The sequence below is a fragment of the Clinocottus analis genome, unplaced genomic scaffold, assembly GCF_023055335.1.
Source record: "Clinocottus analis isolate CAN_PGR_092001 unplaced genomic scaffold, fCliAna1.0.p SCAF_28, whole genome shotgun sequence".
In the NCBI taxonomy this organism is placed as follows: Eukaryota; Metazoa; Chordata; class Actinopteri; order Perciformes; family Cottidae; genus Clinocottus; species Clinocottus analis.
The window spans coordinates 730537-745595 of NW_027176020.1; the positions used below are offsets into that span (position 1 = coordinate 730537).

General features: G+C 47.0%; 2 protein-coding genes across 3 annotated transcripts in view; one reads left to right on the plus strand and one right to left on the minus strand.

Moving 5' to 3' along the window:
* The first annotated feature begins 741 nt into the window (after positions 1 to 741).
* Positions 742 to 6090, plus strand: traf3ip2l (TRAF3 interacting protein 2-like). Its single transcript, XM_068593065.1, has 10 exons — positions 742 to 867; positions 2302 to 2386; positions 2548 to 3158; positions 4137 to 4179; positions 4272 to 4336; positions 4422 to 4519; positions 4676 to 4744; positions 4834 to 4950; positions 5061 to 5135; positions 5231 to 6090. Exons 2-10 carry the CDS (start codon positions 2349 to 2351, stop codon positions 5375 to 5377), a joined length of 1263 nt encoding a protein of 420 aa, XP_068449166.1. The 5' UTR covers positions 742 to 867; positions 2302 to 2348; the 3' UTR covers positions 5378 to 6090.
* A 1109-nt stretch (positions 6091 to 7199) lies between these two features.
* The window catches only part of wwc3 (WWC family member 3), an 18402-nt gene continuing 10542 nt past the window's right edge, over positions 7200 to 15059 (minus strand). The window contains exons 10-23 of one of the 2 annotated variants that reach the window (XM_068593090.1): positions 14888 to 14977; positions 14006 to 14532; positions 13715 to 13835; positions 13354 to 13431; positions 13162 to 13248; positions 12487 to 12688; positions 12218 to 12403; positions 10416 to 10510; positions 9522 to 9684; positions 9266 to 9430; positions 9040 to 9132; positions 8690 to 8932; positions 8322 to 8449; positions 7200 to 8086 (exon numbers count right to left, since the gene is read on the minus strand). In XM_068593090.1, the coding sequence (XP_068449191.1) occupies positions 8020 to 8086; positions 8322 to 8449; positions 8690 to 8932; positions 9040 to 9132; positions 9266 to 9430; positions 9522 to 9684; positions 10416 to 10510; positions 12218 to 12403; positions 12487 to 12688; positions 13162 to 13248; positions 13354 to 13431; positions 13715 to 13835; positions 14006 to 14532; positions 14888 to 14977 (2245 nt within the window). In that variant the 3' untranslated portion in view covers positions 7200 to 8019. Of the gene's footprint in view, positions 8087 to 8321; positions 8450 to 8689; positions 8936 to 9039; positions 9133 to 9265; positions 9431 to 9521; positions 9685 to 10415; positions 10511 to 12217; positions 12404 to 12486; positions 12689 to 13161; positions 13249 to 13353; positions 13432 to 13714; positions 13836 to 14005; positions 14533 to 14887; positions 14978 to 15059 lie in introns of both variants that reach the window. The other variant, XM_068593089.1, reaches the window with a different exon arrangement.

The window sequence follows — 15059 nt, forward strand, 5'->3', positions numbered from 1 at the left end:
TCAGCCTGAAATGTTTTTAATTACATTTTATTTACATCGTCCAGGGTTACATTTAGCTTTTATATGGCAGTTTTTAAATTATATATATTAAAAAGCAATTAACTGGTGAAAAACTGTTAAAGCTGAATTTGAATGAGAAATTTATTTGCATTAAAAATGTATGAAATATTTCGTTTAGCTCTATTTTTTCAATTAAATGTTTTTATTTTAATGATTTGACATAATCCAAAAGTATGTTATTTTTGTACACTTTTTCCTTAAAGGAATAAAACAAACAAAATAATATTATTTAGAAAAATACAAGAAAAAAAGAACAAAAAGCAGAGAAGACATAAACAATAACATAAATAAATTAAATACAGACTTGATCATATTTATATATTTATAATATACTTATAAGCAACAGGTTGCGTCACAGGAAGTTTCATTTAATTTAATTTAATTTAAATTAAACGACCCGGTTATTAATGTTGACTCTGATTTACTGAGAGATTACACAACGTGTGTGTGTGTGTGTGTTTTTGTGTGTTTGCCTGCGTATGCCTGTCTGTGTGTGTTTGCGTGTCTGTATGTTTTTCTGTGTTCGTGTGTGTGTGTTTGCGTGCGTATGCCTGTCTCTGTGTGTGCGCGCGTGCGTGTCTGAGGGGCGGGGCTCCCCTGCGGGTGAAGTGCGTGAGCAGCTCTCGCGCGTCAATGTTTCTGGTCCGTCTCGCGCGGACACATCAAAGGAAACCTGAGCTCGTTCACATCAAACAGAACGAGTCGCTACTTTTTAATCTTTTTCTTGACTTGTTCTGTTCACCTTTTCTCTGACTCGTGTCCGCGCGAGCACGCTGCTCACCTGGAGGACACCTGAAGTCATCGACGGTGAGTTATGTCATGTCACAACCTGTCCGTGTACTTGTACACACACCGAGTACGTGTAACCTGTCACGCGACGTTTTACTGAGTTTTTCAAGTTTTTTTTGATCCGTTTTGCCTCGCGAGCTGCCGGAGAAGATGCGTTCAAGTCTCCACAGAGATTTCAGCTCTTTCTTCACCTTTTGCGCGTGAAGCAGCACAAACACTGTGTGTGTGTGTGTGTGTGTGTGTGTGTGTGTGTGTGTGTGTGTGTGTGTGTGTGTGTGTGTGTGTGTGTGTGTGTGTGTGTGTGTGTGTGTGTGTGTGTGTGTACGTGTGTGTGTACGTGTGTGTGTGTGTGTGTGTGTGTGTGTGTGTGTGTGTGTGCGCGCGTGTGTGTGTGCATGAAGCAGCGCCAACACGAACCCACAGGACGCGTTCTGGGTCAGTGGAAAGCGCAAACAACAGGAATTTATAGTGTGTGTGTGTGTGTGTGTGTGTGTGTGTGTGAGTGTGTGTGTGTGTGTGTGAGTGTGTGTGTGTGAGTGTGTGTGTGTGAGTGTGTGTGTGTGTGTGAGAGAGAGAGGTTACAGGAACTCTGCTGGTTTCAGACCATTGGCTCCACTTTGTGACTGGAAACACGTTTTCTGCATGAATCTGCATTTGTTGGGTCAAGAACCTTTTTGTAATTTGTACTTCATAAAAAAGGTTCTTGACCCAACGTGTTGCTCATGAAGACAGATCAATAAACAAGATCCCCAAAATACCCAAATAATATAATGTAGTATCTCAACAACAAAAAACAGATACTCAGCCAATATTTAGAAAACAAGTTTCTCATGATGTTAAAGATTAATTATTTTTAAATGTCATTATTTTGAATAACTTTCTCATTGTTTTGAGTCTTTTACTGGTTAAAATGTTGTAAATCCTGCTTAAATACTGTAAACATGCTTGTAGTTTTTCTTTAATGTGATTAATGTCTAGAATAGGACAGTCATGGGGTTCAAACCAAGTTTTTTTTTAACATCAAAGGTTTTTTATATCTTTTTGGAAGTTTTGTGGTTTCGTTTCTTTATTCCCACACGTGAGTTTTAACCGGCGGACATCAGAGAAAAAGTCCCCGCGTGGGAGCCGCCGCTTCACCGACCTTCAGCGTGGGCCCAACATCTAAATCTACCATCAAGAGCTAACATCTAGAGCTAACATCTAGAGCTAACATTCAACATCTAGAGCTAACATTTAAAGCTAACATTTAAAGCTAACATCTAAAGCTAACATCTAAATCTACCATCAAGAGCTAACATCTAAAGCTAACATCTAGAGCTACCATTCAACATCTAAAGCTAACATCTCAAGCTAACATTTAAAGCTAACTTCTAACATCTAAAGCTAACATCTAAAGCTAAAGGCTAACCTCTGTATCGATCTTCCTCCATGTTGCCGTCTCTCTGCCTCCAGGTTCCTCTGATGGGCGCTGGTGGTCGCGGGCGGCTGGAGGCCCAGTGATGCTGCCCGCCTCCCTCCACCCTTCAGCGGCCAGCAGGTGATGGACGTCTCCGTGAGGCTTCAAACATCTTCTTTCTCTTGGCTGTCGTGTTTCTGAGCGGACGTCGTTCGTGGCCACAGAGAGACGAGAACCTCTGACGTTTCTCTGCATCAAACTGTATCAGGTTCATGCAACTCACGAGTCCTCTCCTCCCTCAGTCACGTCAGCCGCTACCTCAACACGCCGGAGGAGGACGATGAGACCATGAGCACGGAGGAGCGCCAAGCCGGCGGCGTCCACGAGCCGGGCGCCGCCCTCCGGCCCGACGCCCACCGGCCGGCTCCGGATCGCTCCGTCTTCACCGACGACTCCCGGTTCGGCGGCCCGAGGCCGGACTCCGCCGGCTTCTGCTGCTACCAGCCGCCGGGCCGCCTGCCCGCCGGCTACAGCCAGCCCACGCCGTTCCCCAGCTGGGCCGACGGCGCCTGGCTCCACCCGAGCTACGCCAGCAGCTGGTCGGGTTCCGCCGGCAGCCTGCCGTCCGCCATGAGCCGCAAAGACCCGTCCCGCCTCTCCGGGGACGACAGCAGCCTGTCGGGGTACAAGTTTGTGTCGCTGCCGGGCCGCCGCAGCCCGAGCATGAGCAGCCTGGAGCAGCCGTTCTCGCTGTGCTCCAACCCGCCGTCGGGCAACTTGTGCCACCACACGCTGTCCCCGTACTCGTGCTCGCCGCAGGGCGCGGCCTGCTGCGCCCTGCGGCCGGCGGACGGCTTCAACGGGGGGCCGGCGGGGGCGTGGCCTCCGTACCACCCGGCGTACGGCCCGTACGGTGAGTCAAGCCTCTGTAGGGGAGACTCGAGGGAGGTGAAGCCCCGCCCCTTTGGGGGGACCACCATGCAACTACCTCTGGTTGTATAGAAGTCTATGCTTCATGTGTTAAAGCTGCATTCTCTCTCCTGACCACCAGGGGGCGACTCCTCTGGTTGTATAGAAGTCTATGCTTCATGTGTTGAAGCTGCATTCTCTCTCCTGACCACCAGGGGGCGACTCCTCTGGTTGTATAGAAGTCTATGCTTCATGTGTTAAAGCTGCATTCTCTCTCCTGACCACCAGGGGGCGACTCCTCTGGTTGTATAGAAGTCTATGCTTCATGTGTTGAAGCTGCATTCTCTCTCCTGACCACCAGGGGGCGACTCCTCTGGTTGTATAGAAGTCTATGCTTCATGTGTTAAAGCTGCATTCTCTCTCCTGACCACCAGGGGGCGACTCCTCTGGTTGTATAGAAGTCTATGCTTCATGTGTTAAAGCTGCATTCTCTCTCCTGACCACCAGGGGGCGACTCCTCTGGTTGTATAGAAGTCTATGCTTCATTTGTTGAAGCTGCATTCTCGCTCAGCTCAGAGGAGATAACATCATCGAGCATTAAACGATGATGCAACGCAGCCCAGCAGTTTGAGATAATAATCTGATCGCATGAGTCTTCTCATCACCACAGAAAGCGGTCGAGTTGACGGTTGTTAGTTTCCTGTCATTCAGATGCAGGAAGGCGGTGGGCTGCTTTGACAAAAAAAGTATTTACCCCGAGAAATGACAACGGCCTTGAGGATCACAGACTTGATCATAGACTTCTATACAACCAGAGGAGTCGCCCCCTGCTGGTCAGGTGACTTTATCGTTTTAAACAGAAAAACAAGATTAAAACTAATATTTCTCTCTCGTGTCGCATGTTGCTGACGTCGCGTCTGTAACTCTATAACTGTGTTATAGTTATTATATTCCATAACTCTCTATGATCTTCATTCTTCAGATCTGGGCGCCTGCAGACGTCCTGCAGCCGGATACTCGCAGCCGTGAGTGTTTCCTTCTTCTGACTCTTCGTCCTGGTTGACGAGCTCCTTCCTCTTCGTGTTCCTGACTCTTGTAAAACATTCTCTTCCTGCAGCGGACGCGTCGCGCCGCCTAAAGCGAAGCAGCCGCCTCACAGCGCGCCGCTGTCGCTGGAGCAGCGTGAGTGTCACCATCATCATCATCTTCATCACAACCATTGTCATCATCATCATCATCATGCCGTGGTTTTCTCTGCTCTCCACAGGGAGAGTCTTCGTCACCTACGAATCCGACGACGACAAACACGTCAACGAGGTCATCAACTTCGTGGCTCTGCTGCGACACAACGGCTTCGACACGCACGTACGTGGTGGTCGCCGCTCGCCGCCGGGGGTTTGATGCCGGGGGTTTGGTGCCGGGGGTTTGATGCCGGGGGTTTGATGCCGGGGGTTTGATGCCGGGGGTTTGATCTCACGGGGCGGGACACGTTTATCTGACAGACGTCACGATTCGTTTCAGATCGATATCTTCGAGCAGCAGTTCAGGAGCATCAGCAAGATCGACTTCATGGAGCGCTACCTCAGCGAGGTAACGATGAGACAATCCTTCACAGGTTGATGTACAGGAAGTCCAGCAGCCGGTAAAGAATCCATGTATTTATACACACTCTACTGTAGAAAGAGTACCTGATCATCATCATCATCAGTCCCAAGTACTACGAGAGCGTCACGGCGTCGCCGGTCGGTCTGGAGAACGACGAGCGGACCTTCAACACCGTCTACATCCACAAGCAGGTTCGCCTCCACCCGGACCCCAGAACCACAGAACCACAGACTCTCAGCTCGTGGTCGTCATGACGTTGTTGTTGTTGTTGTTGTTGTTGTTGTTGTTGTTTCCTCTGCAGCTCCAGAACGAGTTCATACAGAACGGGAGCAAGAATTTCCGGTTCATCCCGATCGTGTTCCCCGGAGCCAAGAAGGTGAGTTCAGAGGTGATGAAGCGACTCGGCTCGCTCTGCGACGCCACCGAGTTGTTTGTGTGTTTATTTTTGTTTGTTTGTGTGTTTTGTCGCAGTGTCACGTCCCGAACTGGCTGCAGAACACGCACGTGTACGAGTGGCCGCTGCACCGCGACGACGTCCTGCGGCGGCTGATGCGCGTCGAGAAGTACAACCCGCCGCCCATCGGGGCGCTGCCCACCATCGTGTCCATCCCCATCTAGAGAACCCCATCTAGAGAACCCCATCTAGAGAACCCCATCTAGAGAACCTCACCCCATCTAGAGAACCCCATCTAGAGAACCCCATCTAGAGAACCTCACCCCATCTAGAGAACCCCATCTAGAGAACCCCATCTAGAGAACCTCACCCCATCTAGAGAACCTCACCCCATCTAGAGAACCCCATCTAGAGAACCTCACCCCATCTAGAGAACCCCATCTAGAGAACCCCATCTAGAGAACCTCACCGCATCTAGAGAACCTCACCCCATCTAGAGAACCTCGGGGGGCTACGAGCCGTGAAGCTAACGTAATGCTAACAAGATTCAAAGCCGATAACGTTGCATTGTTTTTATTTTGGGGTGAACTGTCTCTTTAAGGGAACGTTCCACCTGAAATATTGATATTAATTATGGTCGTAAATATCGTTTGTGCCTTTTGAAAACAAAGTATTTCACAGAAAAGTTCCAGTTGAGCAGCCGGTTGTTTCTTTGGTGCTTTTATTTGACTTTTGTTTAAAAAGTTCTGATTCTCAGGATATTTTTTTCATATTTTATGGGACTTGAACGTTTCTTGTGATTTATTAGCTGAATGAACCCGTGGAGCTTCAACGTGACGGTGGACATCTCATGCAGACAGTTATGTTGTTGTTGTTGTTGTTGTTTTCTGAAGAGTAAAACAAGTTGCATTTTGTTTTCATGGCAGATGTTTTTAAAGTTGAGACAGATTCAAGAAATATTTTAAAGTTTGTGTCAAAATATATTTCTGATCTTGTAAACAGAGATATATTCAATGATTAAGATTATATTATTTTCATGTATTTGTTCCTCATAAAAAGGTTTTTCAGGTAAACGAGGCGTCGCTGAGTTTTTCACTTTCTATAAATTCAAGAGAGAAATTTAACAAAGTTTATTGTTCGAGTCCTGAAACCAATTTAAAGAGATGAGACATGCTACTAGCTACTAGCTACTAGCATTAGCTTAATATTGTTCATACATTTCCAGGACATAAATGAATAAATACCGGTTCTAAATTATTGTTATTAGTCAAATGTTTCTAGAGGAAGTTCATGAAATCTATTTGATTCACTTAATAAATCATAAAATAAATCCATGTTTTATCAATAAGTGTAAATGTCTGAATGTGAACAAACGTCTTTAAAGAGAAGTTCAGTGACACTGAAGACTCTACAGGTGAAGAGGTGAACACATGAACCTTCACATGAAGAGGAATTATTGTGTTACAAGTTTAATGTTTAAATATGCAAATCAGGCATAATGTAAAGGTGACTTTAGGTGAATTTAAGCTGAATCAGTTCTTTCCTGTAGTCCGAGCGGTTTAGAGCATTAAAAGCATCTCTAGATGAATATAAATCATCTCTAGATGAATATAAATCATCTCTAGATGATTATAAAGCATCTCTAGATGATTATAAAGCATCTCTAGATGATTATAAATCATCCTTAGATGAATATAAAGCACCTCTAGATGAATTAAATCATCTCTAGATGAATTAAATCATCTCTAGATGATTATAAATCATCTCTGGATGATTATAAATCATCTCTAGATGAATAAAAGCATCTCTAGATGATTATAAATCATCTCTAGATGATTATAAATCATCCTTAGATGAATATAAAGCATCTCTAGATGAATATAAATCATCTCTAGATGAATATAAAGCATCTCTAGATGAATTAAAGCATCTCTAGATGAATAATCTCAGGAACAGGAAGTGTGCGGTGGAGCTGCTCGGGCGTTCGAGCCCCATCTGGGTCACGTCGCGTTCATGTGACACATTAACAGAAACGCTGCAGAAGGTTTAAAAAGCTGAGCAGCAAGTTGAGTTTAATGGTCTGTTTTCTCTTCACAAGGTAACACTGCAGTGTTCATACAGACAGCATTCAAATAAAAAATAATAATACTCTTGAATACAGTGTCTCATATATTCATCCATATATTGAAAAAGTACAAGTAATAATATTAATTTTAATAACATAACAAAGGGCACAATGGCATCTGTAATAAAAAGTGGATTACAAAGTGACATTTGATGTAAATAACTCTTAAGAATTAGGTAACAGAAACAATCGCTCCTTTTAACTGCATGTAAAAACATCCAAGTGCTATTTTGTTCAAAAGCTACACTTAAAAAAAGCAGGAAGCGTTTTTATTTGTATTTATTTCCTTCAAGGAAAAGTACTATAAAATAAGTTACAGTACAGTGAATCTGTCCAAAGATGCTTTTGTTCCCGTCTTCCAGCCTTTTGTAAGCACAAAACAACACGAGTGGCTCAGGAGGAAAGAGATGTGCTCCCTCACCGAGCTGCACCGCGCGCCCCGAAGGAAACAAACGCCCAGAAACCGTGAGAGTGAGTTCATGTTTGTAAGAAAAACCGCACAAACACTTCTGAAAAATGTGAAACCTTCTAATCTTCACCATCATCTGTGTGTGTGAGTGTGAGTGTGTGTAGGTGTATGTAAATGTGTGTAGGTGTGCGTGTCACCCCCCCCCTTCCCCTCTTCCCGAGTCCTTGGTAGAAAAAACAACTTTGTACTTCATGAGCTCAGAAAAAATGTAAAATGTTTTTAAAAAAAGAAACAGTCAGACCGATCCTTCATGTTCAGTCCGTCTCAAACTCTCAGACGTCGTCGGCGGGAAGAGGAGGGATGTTGAACCGCGGCCTCGTGAAGAACGCCATCTTCTCTCTGCGGACGACAGGAAGACAAAGAACGACTTTCAAAATAAAGACTCTGAAGTCGCTGAAGCCTCAAAGCCTCAAAGCCTCAGAGCCTCAGAGCTTCAAAGCCTCAGAGCCTCAAAGCCTCAGAGCCTCAAAGCCTCAAAGCCTCAAAGCCTCAAAGCCTCAGAGCCTCAGAGCCTCAGAGCCTCAGAGCCTCAGAGCCTCAGAGCCTCAGAGCCTCTGGAGGCGCGGCTGCAGACCTGAACGTCTGCACAGGAAGCGGCTCCTTGTGGCTCTGGCCTCTCATCTGCAGAACCTCTTTGGAAGCTTTCCTCAGCCGCCGCTCGGCCGCCTCCTCCTGCCGCTGCTCCTGCTGGCTCTGCCCGGCCTGGAGGAGGCAGGAGGGAAGGTCATGTGACAGGAAGTGGAAAACACTCATATTCTATTGAAAAAAGTCATAATATAGTGCATCTATATTAAATAATAGTGTTGAGAAGGTCAGCCAGCGCCGCGTCTGGGCCTCACCCGCCTCACCTGTCTCACCTGTCCCTGGGCCTCACCTGCCCCTGGGCCTCACCTGCCCCTGGGCCTCACCTGCCCCTGGGCCTCACCTGCCCCTGGGCCTCACCTGTCTCTGGGCCTCTCTGAACAGGCAGCCGAAGCGCTCGTCCCTCAGGGCCCAGTGCGGGGCCTCGGCGCCCCCCGCTGGCGCCCCGGCGGCGTGCGGCTCCTCCAGACGCAGCTTCAGCTCCCGCAGGGCGCTCAGCTCCTCCGTCAGCTGCCGCTGCCGCGTCCTGCAGGCCTGGAGGTCCAGCTCCAGGTCCAGAGACGTCCTGGTGGGCTGCTCAGCCAGGGAGGAGCGGCACGACTGCTGCTACACACACACACACACACACACACACACACACACACAAACACACACAGCTCAGACACAGCCCTCATGAGTTCCTCCAGGTGACCTCCAGGTGACCAGCTCACCTGTTTGTATCTCAGCGTTCTTCGTTCCAGCGTGTTCCTGACGAAGGGAGATTTCTTTGGAAGCGTCGAGCTGTCGCTGTCGCTGCGATACAACTGAGGGGGAGAGTCAGGGTTTAGTGTGGAGAAACACACACACACACACACACACACACACACACACACACACACACACACACACACACACACACACACACACACACACACACACACACACACACACACTCACCCTGCAGACGTACTGGCTGCGTGCTCCAGGTGAGAAGGTCTGCGAGCGCACGATGGTGCTGCCGCGCATGAAGGGGGAGGCGTGGCCCCAGCGGCCGCCCCTCTCTTTGGGGCGGGGCCTCAACGGCTCTGGGAACGGAACCTCCGTCATGGTGGCTTTCTCCACCTACACACACACACACACACACACACACACACACTTATTGAGACGGCGTCACGGGCATCGACAGAACGCCGGCAGCAGACGTTTCGTTCACCTTGACCGCAGACGGCTTGCTGCCCGTTTGCTCGCAGCGCCCCCCGGTGGCGGCGGCGGCGCTGCCGGCGCGCTCTGCACACGGTTCCTCCTCCAGGAAGGGCGCCGCGAACGGCGGTGCGCTGTTGCTGCAGCCGCTGTCCACCGACTCCGCCTGCCGGCTCCTGAGACGCAAAACACAGAAAAACAGCCGCAACGCCGAGTTTATCTCCAGAACGCCGGAGCAGAGAACAAACAGTCTGACGTCGACTTTACAGGACTTTAAACTAAACGTTCACGACTTTAAACCAAACGTTCACGACTTTAAACCAAACGTTCACGACTTTAAACCAAACGTTCACGACTTTAAACCAAACGTTCACGACTTTAAACCAAACGTTCACGACTTTAAACCAAACGTTCACGACTTTAAACCAAACGTTCACGACTTTAAACCAAACGTTCACGACTTTAAACCAAACGTTCACGACTTTAAACCAAACGTTCACGACTTTAAACCAAACGTTCACGACTTTAAACTAAACGTTCACGACTTTAAACCAAACGTTCACGACTTTAAACCAAACGTTCACGACTTTAAACCAAACGTTCACGACTTTAAACCAAACGTTCATGACTTTAAACTAAACGTTCATGATCAAACGTGTGAAATGTGTGTGTAGACAGTAAAAGTGATAAAATGTAGTATTTAAAAATAAAACTAATATATATATATATATATATATATATATATATGCATCTCTTTATATAGATGCCTGTATGGATGCTGCTGATATTTTGAGCCTCTTTCTTCTAAAAGCTGATTCATTATTTATAACTTAATGAACACATGAATATAACACGTTCACAGAACTCTTCCAGGTGTCCGTGAGCGTATGAAAACACTGCAGCTCACCTCTCAGGCGGCTCGTCCTTCAGCTCGGCCTCGCGCTGCTCCAGCTGCTCCAGCTGGGAGGAAGAGGAGGAGGAAGAGCGCGGCAGCAGAGTCTCCTGTGACGGCAGAAGGAGAAGAGGATCAAACCACCGGCTCCAGCATTCCTCGCCCGCCCTGCGGCGCAGAGCCGCTCGTTCAGCCGCCAGACGCATTCCTGTCAACGACTCAGGACGAGAAGGAATTCATCTCAAGCAGCGAGTGATGGACAGCTTAATGACACACACTGGTAGAACCTGTGTGTGTGCGTGTGTGTGTGTGTGCGTGTGTGTGTGTGTGTGTGTGTGTGTGTGTGTGTGTGTGTGCGTGTGTGCGTGTGCGTGTGTGTGTGTAAACATTTTGACTGAAATATTTCTTAAAGTTGTCTGAGCTCAAACACATTTGTACTTATTGTTCTGTATTTATTCATCATAACTTGGTAAAATAAAACTATACAAACTGAAACACTGATCATGTTGTCGAATAAAATCTTTCTTTTGGCCAAATATACTAAAATATTATAGTATGTTGAATTTTTTTTTTAAAAGTTTCATGATGTTAAAAAAAAAAAGTTGAACAAAGTGATAGCATCTTGAAAAAATATTATAGTACGTTGAATTTTCTTCTAAAAATATTACAGTATGTTAAAAAAATAATTATAAAGTATTATAGCGTTAAAAAAGTCAAAGTATTTTTAAAAAAGTAAGATATGTTGAAAAAATTAAAATTATTATTACAGTATGTTAGTCACACTAAAGTCATAATATCTTTTAAATAAATAATACATTATCTTGAAAAAACTATAGTAAAAAAAAAGTCATAGTATGTAAAAAAAGTCAAAAAAGTATTAAAAAATGTCCTAGTACCTTTAAAAAAGTAAGATATGTTGAAAAGAATTAAAACTACAGTATGTTGAAAACAGTTATGAAAAAGTCATAGTTTGTTGAAATCATACAAAAAGTATTATAGTATGTTGAAAAGAAATAGTCATAATATATTTTAAACTAGTATTATAGTATCTTGAAATAACTACTAAAAAATAAACTAGTACGTTAAAAAAAGTCATGAAAAGCTTATTATAGCATATTTAAAAAGTCATAGCAAAAAGTTAAAGAAAAGTGTCATAATATAGTATGTTGACATAAAAAGTGTTTTTTCCTAAAAAAATATTACAGTACATTAAATAAAGTCATAGTATCTTGAAAAAAGTTATCTAGAAAAAACAAAATTGATTATAGTATGTTGAAAAAAGTCATATTACGGTATGTTGGAAAAGGTTATGAAAAAGTGATCATATGTTAGTCATACAAAAGTAATTTTATGGCATCTTGAAAAAAACTCTATAGTAAAAAAATACTAGAGTACGTTGAAAAAAGTCATAAAAAGGTTATTATATCATGTTTAAAAGTAATGTGACAGGATGTGAAGTCATAAAAAGGTTATTATATCATGTTTAAAAGTAATGTGACAGGATGTGAAGTCATAAAACGGTTATTATATCATGTTTAAAAGTAATGTGACAGGATGTGAAGTCATAAAAAGGTTATTATATCATGTTTAAAAGTAATGTGACAGGATGTGAAGTCATAAAAAGGTTATTATATCATGTTTAAAAGTAATGTGACAGGATGTGAAGTCATAAAACGGTTATTATATCATGTTTAAAAGTAATGTGACAGGATGTGAAGTCATAAAAAGGTTATTATATCATGTTTAAAAGTAATGTGACAGGATGTGAAGTCATAGTATCTTCCGGTCTGAACCGGTGTGAGCAGCGGCCTCCTCACCGCGGCTCGGGCCCCGGGCTCGTCCTCCTGGTCCTCGTGGCCCTCGTGGCTCTCGGTGGCTCTGCGGTGGCTCTGCTGGTCCGGTCTGCTGGTCTCCGGCGTGCCGCCGAGCGGCCGCACCCTCAGCCAGTGGTACGCCATCTCCACGCCGCCCTCGCAGTCGGCCAGCGCCAGCCGGGCCGCGCCCTGCGGAAACACCACCGACCCGTTTAGGAACCGTCAACGCGCCGCGCGCCACCTGGAGAAGCCCGCGCCCCGCCCCCACCCACCAGCAGCTCCTCCTCCGGCGGCTCCTGGGCGCCCAGCGCGCAGACGGACAGCTGCAGGGCGCACGCCGCCAGCCCGCCGGCCGCCACCGGGATGCGGAAGCCCTCGTTGAAGCTCATCTGGGGCTGCGGGTCCAGCGCCGTGCAGCAGTAGAAGGCGCAGGCCCGGCCAGCGTCCAGCGGGACCAGGTGCACCTTCACATACCTGGGGGAGCGCAGGTCAGCGGCTAGCTTTAGCATCTTTAGAAACAGGATGGATCAATGTCTCCATGCGAGTAAATATTTAAAATGTCTGTTTAAACTTGTCTTGTTGGTGTTTTATCAGCCAAATCAAATATTTTACAGGAGATTCAACCTTTTAGTTTCTTTACAAGACATTTAATACTTGACCTGTTTGTTTAAAGGGAATAAAGTAGTTTATGAATATGAGTTTATAATTATAATTCCCTGTAGTGGAGGTCTGTGTTCATATCTGAGTTACACTCGTTCTTCTTTCCTGTTCTTTGTGTGACCGCCCCCTGGTGGTGAGCAGGACAATGCACATCTCATATTCATAACCTATTTTATATAACTGCTTCTTTTTTTAACACTTCCTGTTTCTAAAAGCTTGTAAAAACTAAATGTTCTTTGTCCCTCAACATGTGAAGTGTTTTTCTTTAAGGAGAACTTTGCACTCACACTTTGCAGCCGTCTGTCACACTGGACCGGGTCAGGTTCTTGAGCTGCAGCAGGTGAAGCCGGAGAGACTGAGAGCCGGACTCCCACCTGCAGAGAGGATGCACAAGTTAGAGAGAGAGTGAGTGAGTGAGTGAGTGAGTGAGTGAGTGAGTGAGTGAGTGAGTGAGTGAGACAGAAAGAGAGAATACTCACAGCAAACCCAGCTGGATCTGGAGCGGCTCGCTCACAGAGCTCAGGTCCTTCATGTACACCTCGTCTGACTCCTCAGGCCTGAGGAAGAGGAGGAGAGGAGGAAGAGGAAACAAGCGTTAGCTCCTCTCTGACGGGTTCATATACATAGGACCAATGGATTCCCATGACTTTGGTTTCTATTTGAACTATTTCTGTGTACGTGTGATATTTCTACCTGAGATTATTCAGACTTTAAGATCTTTAAACATTTCTTTGCCCTCAAGAGGATTCAAACATTATAATCTGGTGTTGCAGGTTCGCTCCTCTGCCACTAGGGGGCGGAGTCGCTCCAAAGAGAGCCGGTTGTTGTTTATGTTCCCACCTTCTGCCCCAGGCCTCGAACACGCCGCTGTCCGTGGCCAGAGCGTCCTCCGACACGCCGGCGGAGACTCTCCGGGCTCGCCGGCCGCTCCTGTTGGCGCTGTTCCCCCTCAGAGTGACTCCTGCAGCCGCAACATGTACACATGGTACATGTGAGTAGTGTACACATGGTACATATAAGTAGTATACACATGGTACGTGTGAGTCGTATACACATGGTACACCTTGGTGTGCACTGCTGCTGTAGTTTCCCCACTGTGGGACTAATACAGGATTATCTTATCTCACTCGCCTGTGGAGGTGAAGCCGCTCGGTGTGGCGGCGGCGTCTCTGTGGCTCTTGCCGTCCGGCTGGTGGGCGGAGCCGGCGGCGTCCGGCTGCGCCCGCAGCCCCTCCAGCAGCCCGCGGCCCGCCTGCTCCATGTACTCCTCCGTCATCTGGGCGAGCGGGCAGTCCAGCGCGGCCGCGTGGTAGGGCGTGTCCATGGGGGAGCTGGGCGGCGACAGGGAGGACAGCGAGGAGCGCGAGGAGAGCGAGGCCAGCGACTGCGGCGCGTCGCGGGAGCAGCGCTTGCTCTTGCTCTGGCTCGTCAGCGGGTCGGGGCCGTGCATGGCGGCGGCGGCCTCCGGCGGCAGCAGGTAGCGCAGGTGAGGGTCCGGCGCGTCGCCGCCGTCCGGCCGCTCGTACTGCGGGAGGCCGTAGATGTCGCTGAAGCTAATGGAGCTCAGCGAGCCGCGGCTGGACGCCAGCGAGCCACGGCTCGAAGCCAGAGAGCCACGACTGCTGCTGGACGACACCGTCAGAGAGCTGGCAGACAGGCTGGAGGAGGAGGAGGAGGAAGAGGAGGAGGAGGAAGAGGAGGAATGGAGAATGTTTAGATTATTACTTTCATTTTTGCTCTCGTCATTTTATTCTAGTTCATCACCAACGCTACATTTTACTAGATTACACTCCTGTTGGTTCTCCATTAGCGGTGCTGCTAACGTTACTAGCTCTCCTGTTGGTTCTCCATTAGCAGTGCTGCTAACGTTACTAGCTCTCCTGTTGGTCTCAACACTGATTGGTTCTTTACAAAGTCACATGATCAGAGACCAGAGGAACATCCTGATGTCCTGATCACATGTTCTCCTGGAGGAGAACTGTTCCTCCTCCAGTGAAGACAAACAGCATGAACCTCTTCAGCTGCGAGTGGAGGTAGGTGGTGATGCGCGTCGCCTCCTCCAGCTGCCTCAGCAGCGTGTTCCTCTTCTCCTGCTGCAGCATCCTGTCACAAGGTGGCAAAAGAAGATCACTATCTAGAGTTTTGCAGAGAAAGAACACACACACACCCACACACACACACACAC